This window comes from Pan paniscus, chromosome X, assembly GCF_029289425.2.
Source record: "Pan paniscus chromosome X, NHGRI_mPanPan1-v2.0_pri, whole genome shotgun sequence".
In the NCBI taxonomy this organism is placed as follows: domain Eukaryota; kingdom Metazoa; phylum Chordata; class Mammalia; order Primates; family Hominidae; genus Pan; species Pan paniscus.
Genome location: NC_073272.2, coordinates 70,594,236 through 70,611,845, shown reverse-complemented (window position 1 = coordinate 70,611,845; position 17,610 = coordinate 70,594,236). Strand labels below are relative to the sequence as shown.

Here is a 17,610-nt window from a genome sequence, read left to right as displayed (position 1 = left end):
CCACCGTGCCCGGCAAAAAATTTTTCAAGACATTTGCAGAACTCTAGCTAGTTGTCTTTTGTCGTATAAAATGTCTTACAATCTGGATTTTTCTGGTTACATCCTCACAACTAGTTTCAGGGTTAAACGTTTTTGGCAAAAATATGTCATGGATGATATGTACTTCTCATTGCATCACATCTGCTGGCATATAATGTCAGTTTGCCCCATTATTTGTGGTGCTAAACTTGATCACTTAGCTAAGGTGTTTTCCACCAGATTTCTCCATTATAAAGTTACTGTTGTAGGAAGAATATTGGCCCCCGTGACTTTTTCCCTTGGTGCTTGTTAGAGCAGCGAATATGTTTCACTGTATGGAAAATGGGCTTTTGCAGAGGTAATTAAAGTTACCAACTGGCCAGTGCAGTGGCTCACACCTGTAATCTCAGCACTTTGGGAGGCTGAGGAGGGCAGATCACTTAAGGTCAGGAGTTCGAAGCCAGCCTGGCCAACATGGTGAAACTCTGTCTCTACTAAAAGTACAAAAATTAGCTGGGCATGGTGGCGCATGCCTGTAGTCCCAGCTGCTCGGGAGGCTGAGGCAGGCGGATCGCTTGAACCTGGGAGGCAGAGATTGCAGTGAGCCAAGATCGCACCACTGCACCAGCCTGGGCGATAGAGTGAGACTCTGTCTCAAAAACAAAACAAAACAAACAAAAAACACAAAACAAAAAACCCTAATACAGGACCTTTCCCTTTATAATTAAACTATAATCTGTGGGGTGGTACTTTGAGGTCATGTGAATATTTTGCTTCCCAACACCCAGGATCATCTATTGATTATCCTTGCCTGAATCAGTTATTACTTTGGTGAGTGCAAAATGGTGGTTTTCTTTCTTTTTTTCCCTCAACTGAATTACATTTTATTTATTCATTTTATTTTTGGCTTTATTGAAGTATAGTTGTAAATAAAAATTGTATATTTTTAAAAGTGTACAACATGATGTTTTTATATATGTATAATATAGTGAAATGATTATCATAATGAGGCTAATTAACATATCCCTCACCTCGCAAAATTACTATTTTTTGATGTGATAAGAACATTTACGCTCTATTCTCAGCAAATTTCAAGTATGTACACGAATATACAATACTATTAACTGTATCAAGCATAATACAGTGTTATAACTATAACGACCATGCTGCACGTTAGATCCCCAGAACTTAGTCATCTTGCATAACTGAAACTCTACATCCTTTGACCAACATCTAGGCAAATTTACAGAGACAAAAAATTGATTTGTGGTTGCCTAGGGATACGGTGAGGGGATTGGGAGAAAATGGGGATTGTCTGGGAATGGGTACAGGGTTTCTTTTTGGAATGATGAAATGTTCTAAAACTGATTGTAGTGATGGATACACAACTCTGTGACTGTATACTAAATCCTATTGAATCGTACTCTTTAAAAGACTGGATTTCATGGCATTTGGATTTTATCTCTGTGATAAATAATCAATCTCATAATCCAATCAATCACCTAATCTAAGCAACCAGATCATATACACTAATATATCATTCCAAATATGTATCAAGTTTTTCTTGAGTACTTTCCATGTGCCAGGCAGGAAGACTTGACTTCATAATCTCATCTAAGCATCACAACAACCTTGTGAAATATGTATATTATGTCCAGAAACTGAGGCTCAGGGATGTTAGGTAATCCACAGTGGCTGAGCTGTGAGTTTAACCTAGGTGCAATTCCAAACACAGCACTCCTAACGTCTATGTAATAAGGTTTCAGTTGTATAGTGTGTGTTTTCTTTCCCTAGTTAGATTAGGACTAGGAGGGCAAGGATTTTATTTTGTGTTTCCTTCATAGTCTCTTCATTGCTGTACTAGCTACTACACATAGTGCTCAATAAATGCTCAATAAATACTTAATGAATGCCAAATGGAGCTGCAGCTGGTTGAAAATACCAATTCTTTCAAAACGGATTTAGATTTTAGATTCATGGGTAATATATTCATCATGGATCATTAAAAGAAGCAAGGATATTTGAGTCCATCCTTAGTCCCCAAGATGTCTTGGTGGAGCAGGGACCACACTTTCACAACCTTTGGTGCTTTCTTATGAGTAAGAATTGATTGGGTCAGATGGATTATGGATCTGACCCAATGTGATCATTCTTAGATTCTTCGGGTTCTTTTCTGTTTCCTAGTATCTCCTAGCCTAAACGGGCCTACCCTGCTGCTGATGCCTCTCCCTGTTTGTCTTTCCTTGTGGCCACATCCCTCTTCTTGTGCATTTGAATAAGATATGGTGCCTATGGGAGGCAGGCATTGAAGTCCAACAGGCCAGGTTTTATCAAAGGTGGTCAACAATAATTATGGTGTGGTGTCAAACAAGTCATGCCTCTGAGCCTCAGCTTACACATCAATAAAATGGAACTAAACAAGCTTCCTCCTCCAAGATGTTGGTATTGTCAGAATTTCACATTTAATAGTTTAATATTTATAGGCAGCTGGAGACACATTATAGAGAGATTGGGGCCTATAAATCAATCTAGACTGGATTAATTATCTGTATACAGGTGGCTTGAAATCATCTTCCATTCTCCTGCTGCCTGCATTAGAAACACCCACAGCTGAGCGTGAGAGCTGAAGGGTCAGGGTCAGATGTGTAGACAAGAAAGCTAAGGAAGAAAGACTGAGAGTGAGGTGGAGACTCCCCTGCTGTGTTCCGCTTCACTCCTGACACACACACACACACACACACACACACACACGCACCCAACTCCCCCCCATCACACCCCACCTACCTTCCCCATTCCTGCCCAGAATCACTGGTCCTAACAGGGCACAGAGGTGGAAAATCTCATGGGTTCTTTGGCCAGGAAGCCTCTTATTGTCCTGTTCTGACGACCAGCGAGGCAAATGGGAAAAGACTGCCCTCCCCCTTTTCTCGCTCCCCGGCACGCCAGGCTTGCTAGTGAGGATGGGACGCAGTCTCAGGCCCCACGCAATCCTTTTGCAAAGCCAAGAAGTGTGTGTGTTTTGTGTGTGTGTGTGTGTGTGTGTGTGTGTGTGTGTGTGTGTATTGTGTGTAGGGAGGAGGATTGGGGGTGGGATCCCATGACGTTACCGGCTCCGCCTCCTGGTGTATATAAGGGGCGCTTGGCGCGCAACGACCCCAAGCCGCAGCTTTGAAGCCTGAGCGGCCGAACTCGGCAGCTCCAACCCAACTCGGCTTAACTCCGCCTCACCGAGCCCAGTCCAAGACTCTGTGCTCCCTAGGTTTGCAACAGCTCTCTGGTAAGCGTTGGGGACCCACACGTGTGTCGGAGGGGGGACGGCGAGGGTCCGGGCGTACCTAGGATTCTCTGGCAACCATGGCATGCAGTTGCATCAACGGGGCCGTGACCTGTTGCTGGCGAGACCCCCGCCCCGGGAGTTAGGGCTCCCGTCTCCACCCCAGCTCCAAACCATTTCTAGATGGGGGCAGGAAAATCTGGGACCTGAGTCGGGGGGCATCGGGTGGAACCCTTCCTCTCTGCTGAGAGGAGAGTGCGAGTAATCTCGGGCTGCCCTGGGGCCCCTCTGGGGGCGCATCTCCAAATCTTTAGATGTCGAAGCCCCGCCTCGCTGTTGATGCTTGCAGGTCAGCCTAGCAGGGCTTGGGAGGAAGTAGGGGAACATTTGCTTACTCCCCTGGGCGACAGCTGCGCTAGTTGAGCAGTGTGGGCTTGGTGAGGAGGGATGGAATTGAGTCGGTGCTCACTTTTAATCTGCAGCGAGGTTGGTCCCCTCTCCCTCTGGGGGGTCTGGGGGCTGTGTCTGTTTGAAGCCCCGGGGGAAGCCCCTGGGTGGAGCTCTGTTTAATTCCCAAATAGCCACAGGCCAAGGAACTGACACATTAGGTTTCAAGATTCCTGGGTTGAGATTAGGATAAACCCTATCAGTTTCTGGCAAGAGAAAGAGACCTAATATTGATTGAGCACTTACTAGGCGCCAGCCACTCTACTTCAGGGGGCTTTCACGCGCCATTTCTGAAATTAGCCCTTCCAAAAACCTTGTAAGGTATTGTAATTGCTACTTGTTTATGAAGAAACTGAGGTTAGAGGTAAAGTGACTTGCCTTTGTCCCTTCCATATCCCCGTCCTCATTTCCCAATAGCTCCTTTGCTTGGTGGAGGGGGTCTTGTAATTCGCTTTCAGAGTTTAGGGATAATGAGCCCTATTGAGGGGTTTTTGTCTTGTTTTTCACCAGATCATCTTCAATTCCTGCTAGGATGCCGTGGCAAGCATTTCGCAGATTTGGTCAAAAGCTGGTACGCAGACGTACACTGGAGTCAGGCATGGCTGAGACTCGCCTTGCCAGATGCCTAAGCACCCTGGATTTAGTGGCCCTGGGTGTGGGCAGCACATTGGGTGCAGGCGTGTATGTCCTAGCTGGCGAGGTGGCCAAAGATAAAGCAGGGCCATCCATTGTGATCTGCTTTTTGGTGGCTGCCCTGTCTTCTGTGTTGGCTGGGCTGTGCTATGCGGAGTTTGGTGCCCGGGTTCCCCGTTCTGGTTCGGCATATCTCTACAGCTATGTCACTGTGGGTGAACTCTGGGCCTTCACCACTGGCTGGAACCTCATCCTCTCCTATGTCATTGGTGAGATATGGTGGGGGAGGGAGGAAACTGCACAGCCAGCAAAGGGGTTTTTGGTCAGGAAATCTGGGTGGAATGGTGAAGCCGAAGTATTCTTTATATTATTCACAGGACCTCAATCTCCCTAAATGTGTGGGTTTGCTGGGGGTCTGGTGGGGGGGGTGTTGAAGGTGTGGAGAAATTGCTCATTCTACCCATCTCCGTCCTGGTTTCCTTAATTAAGTGAATGGTTTTGGTTCTTAAAAAGTAATAATAGGCCAGGTGCAGTGGCTCACGCCTATAATCCCAACACTTTGGGAAGCCGAGGCAGACAGATCACCTGAGGTCAGGAGTTCAAGACCAGCCTGGCCAACCTGGTGAAACCCTGTCTCTACTAAAAATACAAAAGTTAGCCGCCCAGGGTGGCTTACACCTGTAGTCCCAACTACTCAGGAGGTTGAGGCAGGAGAATCTCTTGAACCTAGGAGGCAGAGGTTGCAGGGAGAGGAGATTGTGCCACTGCACTCCATCCTGGGTGACAGAGTGAGACTTGGTCTCAAAACAAAACAAAAGTAAGAATAGGTGAAAATGGCAGGGACTTGTGTGAGCCTGGGGTCTGGGAAGAAGGGAACTTGACCACATGTTTCTCTCTCTGCTACACCAGGTACAGCCAGTGTGGCCCGGGCCTGGAGCTCTGCTTTTGACAACCTGATTGGGAACCACATCTCTAAGACTCTGCAGGGGTCCATTGCACTGCACGTGCCCCATGTCCTTGCAGAATATCCAGATTTCTTTGCTTTGGGCCTCGTGTTGCTGCTCACTGGTGAGGCAAAGAGCAGGGTATAATGGTGGGGGTTGGGCCAGGAGGGGCTAGTCCTTGGGGCCAGGGATAAGGATGGGGGATGGGCCTGAGAAAGGCTTAAGTGGGGTGATAATGGTGGGGAAGAAGAAAAGCTGGGAAGGAACCTAGAGGCAGGGAAACAAAGCTTGGACTGAAGACTTTCTGGGAGTCCTGAATCCATTTCTCCCACAGGATTGTTGGCTCTTGGGGCTAGTGAGTCGGCCCTGGTTACCAAAGTGTTCACAGGTGTGAACCTTTTGGTTCTTGGGTTCGTCATGATCTCTGGCTTCATTAAGGGGGACGTGCACAACTGGAAGCTCACAGAAGAGGACTACGAATTGGCCATGGCTGAACTCAATGACACCTATAGGTTAGATGGTCACTCTTAGGAGCTGCAGAGCTGGGAAAATGAAGGGGAAGAAGGGGATCTGCTGAAGGATTCTGGATGGAGATGGGAAAAAATGGGAGGCTGGGCTTTGAAGACCTAGCTAACTGGTTTGGCATTAGAGAAAAGATACAGAGTTGGCTGAACACACCCTTACCTTCTCCAACCCTTCTTCCACTCTAGCTTGGGTCCTCTAGGCTCTGGAGGATTTGTGCCTTTCGGCTTCGAGGGAATTCTCCGTGGAGCAGCGACCTGTTTCTATGCATTTGTTGGTTTCGACTGTATTGCTACCACTGGTAACACAGTCATTCCATTCTGTTTCTGTTTGGGGCTTGGGCACAGTGTGTGCCCAGGCTGTATGCAGACTTGGGGTGGTAGAGGAGTGGGCCTGCTTCCCTAATTTAGAACCTTACGCCTTTCCTTCAGGAGAAGAAGCCCAGAATCCCCAGCGTTCCATCCCGATGGGCATTGTGATCTCACTGTCTGTCTGCTTTTTGGCGTATTTTGGTGTCTCTTCTGCACTCACCCTGATGATGCCTTACTACCAGCTTCAGCCTGAGAGCCCTTTGCCTGAGGCATTTCTCTACATTGGATGGGCTCCTGCCCGCTATGTTGTGGCTGTTGGCTCCCTCTGTGCTCTTTCTACCAGGTCAGTATCAAATGTTTGTTTTCTTCTGCTGTCAGAGTCTCAGGTTATAGCATTCAGTACCAGAGAATACCCCTTAAAAGGGCTGTGAGGGGAAAGTGGAGACTCTTTAAACATACAGTCTTGGGAAGAGAGATCCCAGTCAACTTATGCCACCCTGGGCATTCTCCTCTCCAGCCTCCTGGGCTCCATGTTCCCCATGCCTCGGGTGATCTACGCGATGGCAGAGGATGGCCTCCTGTTCCGTGTACTTGCTCGGATCCACACCGGCACACGCACCCCAATCATAGCCACCGTGGTCTCTGGCATTATTGCAGGTAACAGACCCTCTTTCCCCTTCCCTTAGTTGTTTCGCCAACTTCTTTAACTTTGCCACTCCCTTCTCTCATTTCTTGTTTCCTGCCTATTAATTTTAGCATTCATGGCATTCCTCTTCAAACTCACTGATCTTGTGGACCTCATGTCAATTGGGACCCTGCTTGCTTACTCCCTGGTGTCGATTTGTGTTCTCATCCTCAGGTGAGACTCTTCCTCTGCATACTGTGATTTGGATTTTTATTCTTGGATGAGGAATGATGGAGATCTGCTCCTCTTTCCTCCTTCGCCTTCATTATTCCAACTTTCTTTGAGGAATCTGGGTATCTCACCCTGCCAAAAAGAACTTCCCTTAATGGTGATGAGGAAGGTTAAGCTGCCTGGGAGAAGATGATAAAGTGAGTAAAGGTTGTTCTTAATACTGCCATCTTACTTTTGCCTCAGGTATCAGCCTGATCAGGAGACAAAGACTGGGGAAGAAGTGGAGTTGCAGGAGGAGGCAATAACTACTGAATCAGAGAAGTTGACCCTATGGGGACTATTTTTCCCACTCAACTCCATCCCCACTCCACTCTCTGGCCAAATTGTCTATGTTTGTTCCTCATTGCTTGGTGAGCAGTGGAATTTTTCTGGGGTGGCTCTGAGATCAGCGTGATTGGGTCGAAGTGTGTGGCATTTGGTGGCTGAGGAAGAACTAGAGAGAGAGCGACTCTCCTTGGAACAGGGTTTCTAATGTCTTAGCATGTTGGTCTTAAGAGTTGGTTTTGATGTCTCTCAACTTGACCTTTGAAGCTGTCCTGCTGACTGCTCTTTGCCTGGTGCTGGCCCAGTGGTCAGTTCCATTGCTTTCTGGAGACCTGGTGTGGACTGCAGTGGTTGTGCTGCTCCTGCTGCTCATTATTGGGATCATTGTGGTCATCTGGAGACAGCCACAGAGCTCCACTCCCCTTCACTTTAAGGTAAATGAACTCTGTCTTTTTTCCTTGCCAGCCCATCTTGGGAGAATAGGCTCCAGATATCTTGAGGTCTAATAAAGTTCATAGATATTCTTTAATTGAACATGAAAGGGAAGATATAGGAGGTACCTAGGCCAAAGACTTCTTCTCTGACCCTCTTTAGTTCCTTTCCAGTTCCATTTACCCAAACTGCATATTCTTGGAGTCTCATGAGGTATGCTAAATGAGCAGCTACTGAAATGCAGAGGACAAGTAAGAGTTGGACTCACCCTTTTCTGGCCTGCATAGGATAGGGATCTCTTTCTAGGTCACCCTGTGGTATGTACAAAGAAGATTTTACTTTGTTTTCAGGTGCCTGCTTTGCCTCTCCTCCCACTAATGAGCATCTTTGTGAATATTTACCTTATGATGCAGATGACAGCTGGTACCTGGGCCCGATTTGGGGTCTGGATGCTGATTGGTAGGTATCCACTTGGGAAGAGTAGGCTTCTTTGGTGTCCTAGCCCAGCTCCTTTCCCTCTTGGTCTCAAGTAGGAAACCTATGAAGCCTTTACACCCCCACCTCACAGCTACCTTTCCCCACTAGGCTTTGCTATCTACTTCGGCTATGGGATCCAGCACAGCCTGGAAGAGATTAAGAGTAACCAACCCTCACGCAAGTCTAGAGCCAAAACTGTAGACCTTGATCCCGGCACTCTCTATGTCCACTCAGTTTGACATCGTCACACCTAAATGCTGTCTGGTCCCCTGCACAATAATGGAGAGTACTCCTGACCCCAGTGACAGCTAGCCCTCCCCTGTGATGGTGGTGGTGGATACTAATACAGTTCTGTACGATGTGAAGGATGTGTCTTTGCTATTTCTTGTCTATTTTAACCCGTCTGCTTCTAAATGATGTCTAGCTGCTTACCAACTTTAAAAAATGATATTAAAAGAAAGTAGAAAAATAAACTGTGTCCTGTTTTTTGCTTGCTAAAGATGTAGAGCCTGACTTTTAAGAGTGAAGCGCCTCAGAGAAGTGTCCTTTGTGTTTTCTTCAGTTACCACAAAAGCATCTGCTGTGCCTGTGGGTGCTTCTTGTTGAATCAGGGTTTGAGGAGGGTGGTGTAAGTAGGTAGCCATCCAGTCCAGTCACACTTAAAGGAATGGTCTTGAGATATGTTTTCCCCTCATTACACTTAAGGTTAGGTTCTGGATAAATAGACAGCAACACTTGTCTCTGGGATTTGGGGTGGACTCTGATAGCAACACTGACATTGGTTAGGGCCTACACTGAAACTATTGGCTTCTGTTCCACCTCTTCTAGTTGGACCAGTCCCACACTCCTGTGACTGCCTGAGCATCAGAAATTTTGGCTGCGGTGTTTGGCACTGCTGGGAGGAGGGGTGGATAGTCAGGGGGTTTGGTAAGGGACCACATATATTAATATATGGATACTGTTTGCTGCAGAAGTAGTAGGAAAATAGAGGTCAGAGCTCTGCTCAGAACGAGAACTATTCATTCATCCATTTATTCAACAAACATAGGTGAAGCTCCTATAAAACGTTAGGTCCTGTGGTGGGTGCTGGGGATACAAATGTGAATAAAACATAATCCCCACCCTTAAGGAACTCACAATCTTGTGGAGGAGACAAGCAGGTAAATATGACTACAAAACAGTGTGATTTGTACCAGGGCAGTGCAGAGTGCTGTGGAAGCACAAAGAAGGACATGCTTGAACTGAGTCTGCAGTAGATGCTTAAGAAGTGGACTGAGGGAAGGGCTTGGCTGTCAGTGTACAGTGTGCAAGAAACCACGGAAGTATGAAAAAACAGATTCAAATTGTGTTTGGGGTGTGGCATACAGTTTAATGTAGCTGGAGGGTAGCATATATGCAGCTGTGGTAAAAGATAAAAGGCTGTATACAAGGCCTTCTATACTAAGGAATTTAGATGTTATAAGTGTGTGTGCGGAGAAAAAGAGGTGGGAAGGCCAGGTGCGGTGGCTCACGCCTGTAATCCCAACACTGGGAGGCTGAGGTGGCCGGATCGCTTGAGCTCAGGAGTTCCAGGCCAACCTGGGCAATATAGTGAGACCCTGTTTCTACAAAAAAATAGAAAAAATTAGCTGGTCATGGTGGTGCACATCTATAGTCCCAGCTACTCAGGAGGCTGAGGTGGAAGGGATCCCTTGAGCCTGGGAAGTTGAGTCTGTAGTGAGCTGTGATAGTGCCACTGTACTTCTGCCTGGGTGACAGAGTGAGACTCTGTTTCAAAAAAGAAAAAAAAAAGGTGGGGAGTCACTGGACAACTCTAAGCAGGGGGATGGTTGGATTTGTGAGTGTGAGTCTGGCAGCAGCAAGGAAGATGGCTTGGAAGTGAGTGGGACAAGCTAGAGCAGGAAGATAATAGCTACCATTTATTGAGCATTTATTATATTCCATTACTCTGCATACAATCTCATTAAGTCTTTTCAATAACCCTGTGAAATAGATGTTAAGATAGTTATTTTTTGCAGATGAGGAAACAGGCTTTAGGTGAGAAATATGCTTTAGGTCACATAATGTAGAAAGGTCAGAGCCAGGAAAGAAGCCCAGTTTTGTTTGACCCTGCAGCTTATACTCTAACCACTATGCAACATTGCTAGTAGTAACTGACTGCAGTCATTTGGGCAAAATATTTCAGAATTTTGATCAGTTGAATGCAGGGGGTAAAAAAGAAGTGAGTGACATCCAGGTAAAGTTTCTAGGTGAATGATCAAACCATTAACTAATATAAGGGAGCATAAGAGGAAAAGAATATTTGGAAAATAATAATTCAGTTCCAGGTATGATGAGTTTATAAACATACATGTGCTTTTAGCTTCATATATAGGTGAAGATATACAGTCCTGCAGTTGAAATTTGGAGCTAGGATAGAGGTCTGGGCTAAAGTTATAGATTTAGGAGTCAACAACTCAGAGGACAAATATAATGTGATAGAATCTGTGTGGGGCCAAAGATGACCTTCGGGCAAAATAAACTAAATCAAAAGAAAAAATATATTTTGCAGCACAAATTGTATAATTTCCTTTATACACAAACAGCTCTTACAGATCAATAGGAAAGAAGTGAACAACCTGATAGAAAAATTAGCAAAGGATGTAAATAGTTTTCAGAAAAGAATATAAAACACCAACAAATAGAAGAGGCATGCTCAACTTCACTATTAAAGAAGTATGAATGAAAACAAACATGAGGTGTTAGTTCTTACCTTACAGACTGACAAACAAATTTAGATGACTAGGCAAAAGTGAGGCAATAAAGAAAGTGAGGCAAAAGTGAGGGTAAACAGGCAGTCTCATGCATGATGGTGCTGTACATTCTTGTAACTTTTGTGGAGGGCAATTTGATGATAAGAATTAAAAACACGTTCCTTTTCGTCTGACAATTCCACCCCACCACCTGAATTTTAAAATTTACATATGTATAGAAAAAATTTACATACGTACAAGGATGTTTACTTTTCTTTTTCTTTTTTTTTTGAGACCGGGTCTCATTCTGTTACCCAGGCTGGAGTGCAGTGGTGCAATCACAGCTCAATGCAGCCTGGAACTCCTGAGATCCAAGAGATCTTCCCACCTCAGCCTCTCCAGTAGCTGGGAAGGATGTTTACTTTTATAGGAATTTAAAAAATTATAGGAATTTTAAAAATTTACATATGTATAAACATTTTAAAAATTTACATGTGTATAAGGGTGTTTACTGTGGCATTGCTAATAATAGCATAAAACTTGGAAGCTAGCTAATGTGCATCAGCAAGAAACTAGTTAAATTAGTTATAATACATTAATTCGGGGAATACTTAAGCAGCCATTAAGAGAATAAGAGAATTGCATGTGCCAATAGGTGATACCAAAGACCTTCAAGATACTCTGTTAAGTAAAAATGAAAACAAAACCCAAGTCACAAGGTGCAGAATATTTGTGAAAGAACAAAAGAGAATGTACTTACACATCATTTTTTTTTTTTCTGGAAAAAAAAATATATATAAGAAACTGTTAACCTCCGGTTTCTCTTCTGTACTTTTTCCTTTTTTCCTTTTTTTTTTTTTTACTGTGTGCAAACATTACTATTTTCATTCCTTTTATAATGATCTTAATAGTAAAAGATTAGGGAAACTCTAACATTTAAGGGATAGACAAAGGAGGGGGATTCAATAAAGGAGTTGAAGAAGGGATGACTGAAAAGACAGGAGAGTGTGTGGAAGTCTACGGAGGAAAGAACTTTTCAGGAACAATGAATAGGCAATGCCCCAAGTCCACAATGCCAAATGCTGCCTAGAGAGCCGAGTTAAATAAGATAAGGACAGAACAGGGTTCACTGGTTTTTGTCGGTTAGGAGATAGTTGCTCATTTCAAATGTCAGGTGCTGGGGGTGGAAGCTGTGTTGCAGTGGGTTGAGTGAATAGAGGGTGAGGAAGTGGACACAAGGGGCTATAGGTTAGCATTTCAGGCAGTAGCTGGAGGGAATTGAAGGAGAGATTTTTTTTTTTTAATGTGGGTGATTCTTGCATTTATATACTTAAAGAAGATTGTCAATAGGGAGCACTGATACATCCTGGTACTGCTGTTTAAATAACTCTCATGTGAAGGAGGAAGTGGTTCTGTGATTTGGTTCTCTAGTCAGTTTCCATTCAGTGCAGTGTTTCAGATATCTGAGTATAACCTTCATGAATTTTTCTCTACCTGTGTAGTTCCTGTACTGAGTATTAAAAAAAACCATATTTTAAAGCTTAAATATACTTATTTTAAAAGGAAAACATTTTACCATGATCATAAGTAAAAAAAGTATTTAATATTTTTCTAATATACATTTAAAGAAATATCTCACTATTAAAAAATGTTTGGCTGTGTAAAATAATCACACATACCACACTTTGGAAACATTCATACAGTTGGGTACCATGCTTGAAGATGGAATTGAAAATTGCTTTAGGCATGGTCTAATCTTAATCTCCACAAGAAGAGAGAGATCACATTGAATCAAATAAGTACAAAGACGCAAAATAGGAAATAATAAATGCCCTAAGAGAGGTATGCATGAAGTATCATGAGAATTCACATGACGGAGTTCTTGCAAGTAGTTCTGGGAAGTCTTCACAGAGGTCAAGGCTTTTAAGCTAAAGCTTAAAGAATAGGTAAAATGTGTAATTTAGTGAATTGGAGTGACAGCATCCAGGAGGATGGAATCTTGTGTACAAAGGCAAAAAGATGGGAAAGCTTATAATTCATCTTGCCTGGAGCCTAGGATTTTGAAGGGATGAAGTGGAAAAATAAGGCAGAAAAGGTAGGTTCCAGTGAGACTCTTTTTTTTTTTTTTTTTTTTTTGACTGGAGTCTCGATCTGTCGCTCAGGCTGGAGTGCAGTGGTGCAATCTCAGCTCACTGAAACCTCCGCCTTCCAGGCTCAAGTGATTCTCCTGCCTCAGCCTCCTGAGTAGCTGGGATTACAGGTGTGTGCCACCTTGCCAGGCTAATTTTTGTATTTTTAGTAGAGATGGGGTTTTGCCATGTTGGCCAGGCTGGTCTCGAACTCCTGACTTCAAGTGATTTGCCCGCCTCAGCCTCCCAAAATGCTGGGATTACAGGCGTGAGCCACCTCACCCGGCCTTCCAGTGAGACTCTTGAGGACCATTAATTCGAGGGCCTGCAATTGAATGGCAATAAGTGTTTGGATGAGTGTTAAGATAGGTGAAGGAGGCAGTGGTTCTGTGATTTGATCATATAATTCCTTCCACCTCTGCTACCTTGTTATGTACTCATAGCCTAGATCTTGCAAGAACGCGGGCCTCTGAAATTACTAATTGAAACATTAAATTCTGCACAAAAGATCCTGAGTAGCCAAAGTAATCTTTTTACCAAAAAGAACAAAGCTGGAGGCATCACTCTACTGCATTTCAAAATATATTACAAAGCTATAGTAATTATCTTGCTTGGAAAAGTTCAAGATTTGGCATCTGGTAGGAACCTCGGGCTGCTTCCACTCTTGGCAGAAGGGGAGCCTACACGTGCAGAGATCACATGGTGAAAGGAAGCAAGAGGAGTGAGGGGAGATGCTAAGTTGTTTTTAGCAACCAGCTATCCTGGGAAGTAATAAAGAACTCATTTCCCCCACATCCCGGAAGGAGGGCAATAATCTATTCATGAGGGATCTGCCCTCATTACCCAGACACCTCCCATTAGGCCCCATCTCCAACACCGGGGATCAAATTTCAACATTAGATTTGGAGGAGAGGCTGAGCGTGGTGGCTCAAGCCTGTAATCCCAGCATTTTGGGAGGCCGAGGCAAGAGGATCACCTGAGGTCAGAAGTTCAAGACCAGCCTGGCCAACATGGTGAAACCCCATCTCTGCTAAAAATACAAAATTAGCGGGTGTGGTGACACACATCTGTAATTCCAGCTACTCAGGAGGCTGAGGCAAGAAAATCGCTTGAACCCAGGAGACAGAGGTTGCAGTAAGCTGAGATCGCACCATTGCACCCCAGCCTGGACGACAGAGCAAGACTTTGTCTCAAAAAAAAAAAAAAAAAGGGATTTGGAAGAGAAAGGCATCCAAACTATAGCAGTAATCAAGCAGCATGATATTAGGATAAAAACAGACGCATTGACCAGTGGAATTGGATAGAGAGCCCAGAAATAAACCCACAAATCTATGGTGAATTAATTTGCAACAGGTACCAAGAACACAAAAAGGGGAAAGGGCAGTCTCTTTAATAAATTGAGTTGAGAAAACTGGATATCTACATACAGAAGAGTAAAAATGGACCCTTATCTCATCCGTTATATAAGAATCAACTCAAAATGGATTAAAGACTTAAATGTAAGGCTTAAAATTATAAAATTTGTCTGGGCCCAGTGGCTCATGCCTGTAATTTCAGCACTTTGGGAGGCTGAGGCAGACAGATTACCTGAGGTCAGGAGTTTGAGACCAGCCTGGCCAACATGGTGAAACCCCATTGCTACTAAAAATACAAAAATTAGCCAGGCATGGTGGCGCACACCTCTAATCCCAGCTACTTGAGAGGCTGAGGCATGAGAATCACTTGAACCCAGGATGCAGAGGTTACGGTGAGCCAAGATTGCGCTGCTGCACTCCGGTCTGGATGACAGAGCGAGACTCTGTCTTAAAAAAAAAAAAAAAAGAAAAGAAAAGAGAAGAAAAGAAAAGAAGCAAAATTAAAACTACCAGAAGAAAACAGAGGAAAAGTTCCATGACATTAGTCTGGGCAGAGATTTTTTTGATATGACCTCAAAAGCACAGACAACAAAAGCAAATGGGGGCCAGGCGGGGTGGCTCCTACCTGTAATCCCAGAATTTTGGGAGGCTGAGGCTGGCAGATCAAGAGGTCAGGAGTTCGAGACCAGCCTGACCAATATGGTGAAACCCCGTCTCTATTAAAAATACAAAAAAAAATTAGCCTGGCATGGTGCGGCATGCCTGTAATCCCAGCTTCTCAGGAGGCTGAAGCAGGAGAATCGCTTGAACCTGGGAGGTGGAGGCTGCAGTGAGCCGAGATCGCACCACTGCATGCAGCCTGGGCGACAGAGCAGACGCCGTCTCAAAAAAAAAAAAAAAAAGAAAAGCAAATGGGATTGCCTCAAACTAAAAAAAACTGCACTACAGTGGAGACAACCCATGAACTGGAAAAAATATTTGCAAATTATACATTGGGTAAGGGGCTAATATCTAAAATATACAAGGAGCTCCAACTGCTTAATAATAAGAAAACAAACAACTCTATTAAAAGTGGGCAAAGCATATTTCTCAAAAGAAGTCATACAGGCTGAGTGTGATGGCCCACATCTGTAATCCCAGCAGGTTGGGAGTGCGAGGCCAGAGGATCTCTTCAGCCCAGACCAGCCTGAGCAACATAGGGAGACTCTGTCTCCACCAAAAAAAAAGAAAAAAAAATTAGCTGGGCATGGTGGTACATGCCTGTGGTCCCAGTTACTTGGGAGGCTGAGGTGGGAAGACTGCTTGAGCCCAGGAGGCCGAGGCTGCAGTGAGCTATGATTGCGCCACTGCACTCCAGCCTGGGTGACAGAGTGAGACCCTGCCTCAAACAACAACAACACAACAACAACAACAACAAAAACCCAAAACAAAACAAAACAAAACAAACAAAAGAGATAACATACACATGGTCAATAGATACCACTGGTCAATGAAAAAGTGCTCAACATCTCTACCCATGATCTTAGCCAAAAGGCCAAGAAGCAATTCAACATCTCTAATCATCAGAGAAATGCAAATTAAAAGCACAAGGAGATATTTTATGTGACTCCTGTTAGATTGTCTATTATTAAAAAGGTGAAAGATAAATACTGGCGAGGAAGTAGAGAAAAGAGAACGCTTATAAACTGTCGGTGGTATTGTAAATTAGTATGGCTATTTTGGAAAACAGTATGAAAGTTCCTCAAAAAACTAAGAATAGAATTACCATATAATCCAGTAATTCCACAACTGGGGATATTCCCAAAGGAATTGAAATTGGTATGCCGAACAGATGTTTGCACTCCCTTGTTCATTGCAGCATTATGCACAACAGCCAAGATATGGAAACAACCTATGTATCCGTCAAGGGATGAATGGATTAGAAAATGTGGTATACGGCCAGGCGCGGTGGCTCATGCCTGTAATCCCAGCACTTTGGGAGGCCATGGTGGGCGGAACATGAGGTCAGGAGTTCAAGACTGCTTGACCAACATGGTGAAACCCTGTCTCTACTGAAAATACAAAAAATTAGCCAGGCCTGGTGGCAGGCGCCTGTAATCCCAGCTACTTGGGAGGCTGAGGCAGGAGAATCGCTTGAACCTGGGAGGCAGAGGTTGCAGTGAGCTGAGACTGTGCCACTACACTCCAGCCTGGGCAACAGAGTGAGACTCCATCTCAAAAAATATATATATGTAAAATATATATATAATATAATATAATATATAATGCATATATAATATATATAATATATAATATAATATATGTATTATATATAATATATAAAATATATATTATATATAATATAATATATGTATTATATATAATATATAAAATATATATTATATATTATATATGTATTATATATAATATATATTATATGATATATATTATATATAATACATATTATATATTATCTAATATATAATATATTATATATCATCTAATATATAATATATTATATATTAGATGATATATAATATATTATATATTAGATGATATATAATATATTATATATCATCTAATATATAATATATTATATATCATCTAATATATAAGATATTATAATAATATATTATATATTCTCTAATATATAATATATATTATATATATAATATATATATAATATATATTATATATTAGAGAATATATAATATCTTATATATTAGAGAATATATAATATATTATATATTAGAGAATATATCATATATTACATATTAGATAATATATAATATATTATATCATATATTATATAATATAATATATAATATAATATATAATATATAATATATATTATTTTATATAATATAATATATAATATAATATATAATATATAATATATATTATTATATATAATATAATATATAATATATATTATTATATATAATATAATATAATATATTATATATATAATATAATATATAATATATATATTATATATAATATAATATATATTATTATATATAATATAATATATATTATATATTATTATATGTAATATAATATATATTATATAATATATATTATATAATAATATATAATATATAATATATATTATATAATAATATATAATCTATAATATATATTATATAATAACATATAATATATAATATATATTAT

The 17,610-nt window shown here is 42.2% G+C and overlaps 2 protein-coding genes across 2 annotated transcripts in view; one reads left to right on the top strand and one right to left on the bottom strand.

The window, feature by feature from the left end:
- Positions 1-3,379, bottom strand: part of LOC100987016 (small ribosomal subunit protein uS12-like) — a 32,423-nt gene extending 29,044 nt beyond the window's left edge. Inside the window, exons 1-2 of the mRNA XM_055106200.1 lie at positions 3,126-3,379; positions 80-110 (exon numbers count right to left, since the gene is read on the bottom strand). Coding sequence (XP_054962175.1) covers positions 80-110; positions 3,126-3,379 — 285 coding nt within the window. The remainder of the gene's footprint in view (positions 1-79; positions 111-3,125) is intronic.
- On the top strand, positions 3,139-8,711 carry SLC7A3 (solute carrier family 7 member 3). Its single transcript, XM_003820151.4, has 12 exons — positions 3,139-3,295; positions 4,250-4,641; positions 5,282-5,440; positions 5,651-5,828; positions 6,027-6,139; positions 6,270-6,492; positions 6,667-6,806; positions 6,906-7,008; positions 7,249-7,415; positions 7,597-7,763; positions 8,112-8,220; positions 8,347-8,711. Exons 2-12 carry the CDS (start codon positions 4,272-4,274, stop codon positions 8,475-8,477), a joined length of 1,860 nt encoding a protein of 619 aa, XP_003820199.1. The 5' UTR covers positions 3,139-3,295; positions 4,250-4,271; the 3' UTR covers positions 8,478-8,711.
- Positions 8,712-17,610: the final 8,899 nt, after the last annotated feature.

Bases quoted from the DNA above. Each gene is read 5' to 3' on its own strand.
- SLC7A3 (XM_003820151.4), top strand. From the start codon at position 4,272: ATGCCGTGGCAAGCATTTCGCAGATTTGGTCAAAAGCTGGTACGCAGA. The intron at 7,416-7,596 runs GTGAGCAGTGGA...TGACCTTTGAAG, and splicing joins TGTTTGTTCCTCATTGCTTG to CTGTCCTGCTGACTGCTCTT. The intron at 8,221-8,346 runs GTAGGTATCCAC...TTTCCCCACTAG, and splicing joins TGGGGTCTGGATGCTGATTG to GCTTTGCTATCTACTTCGGC.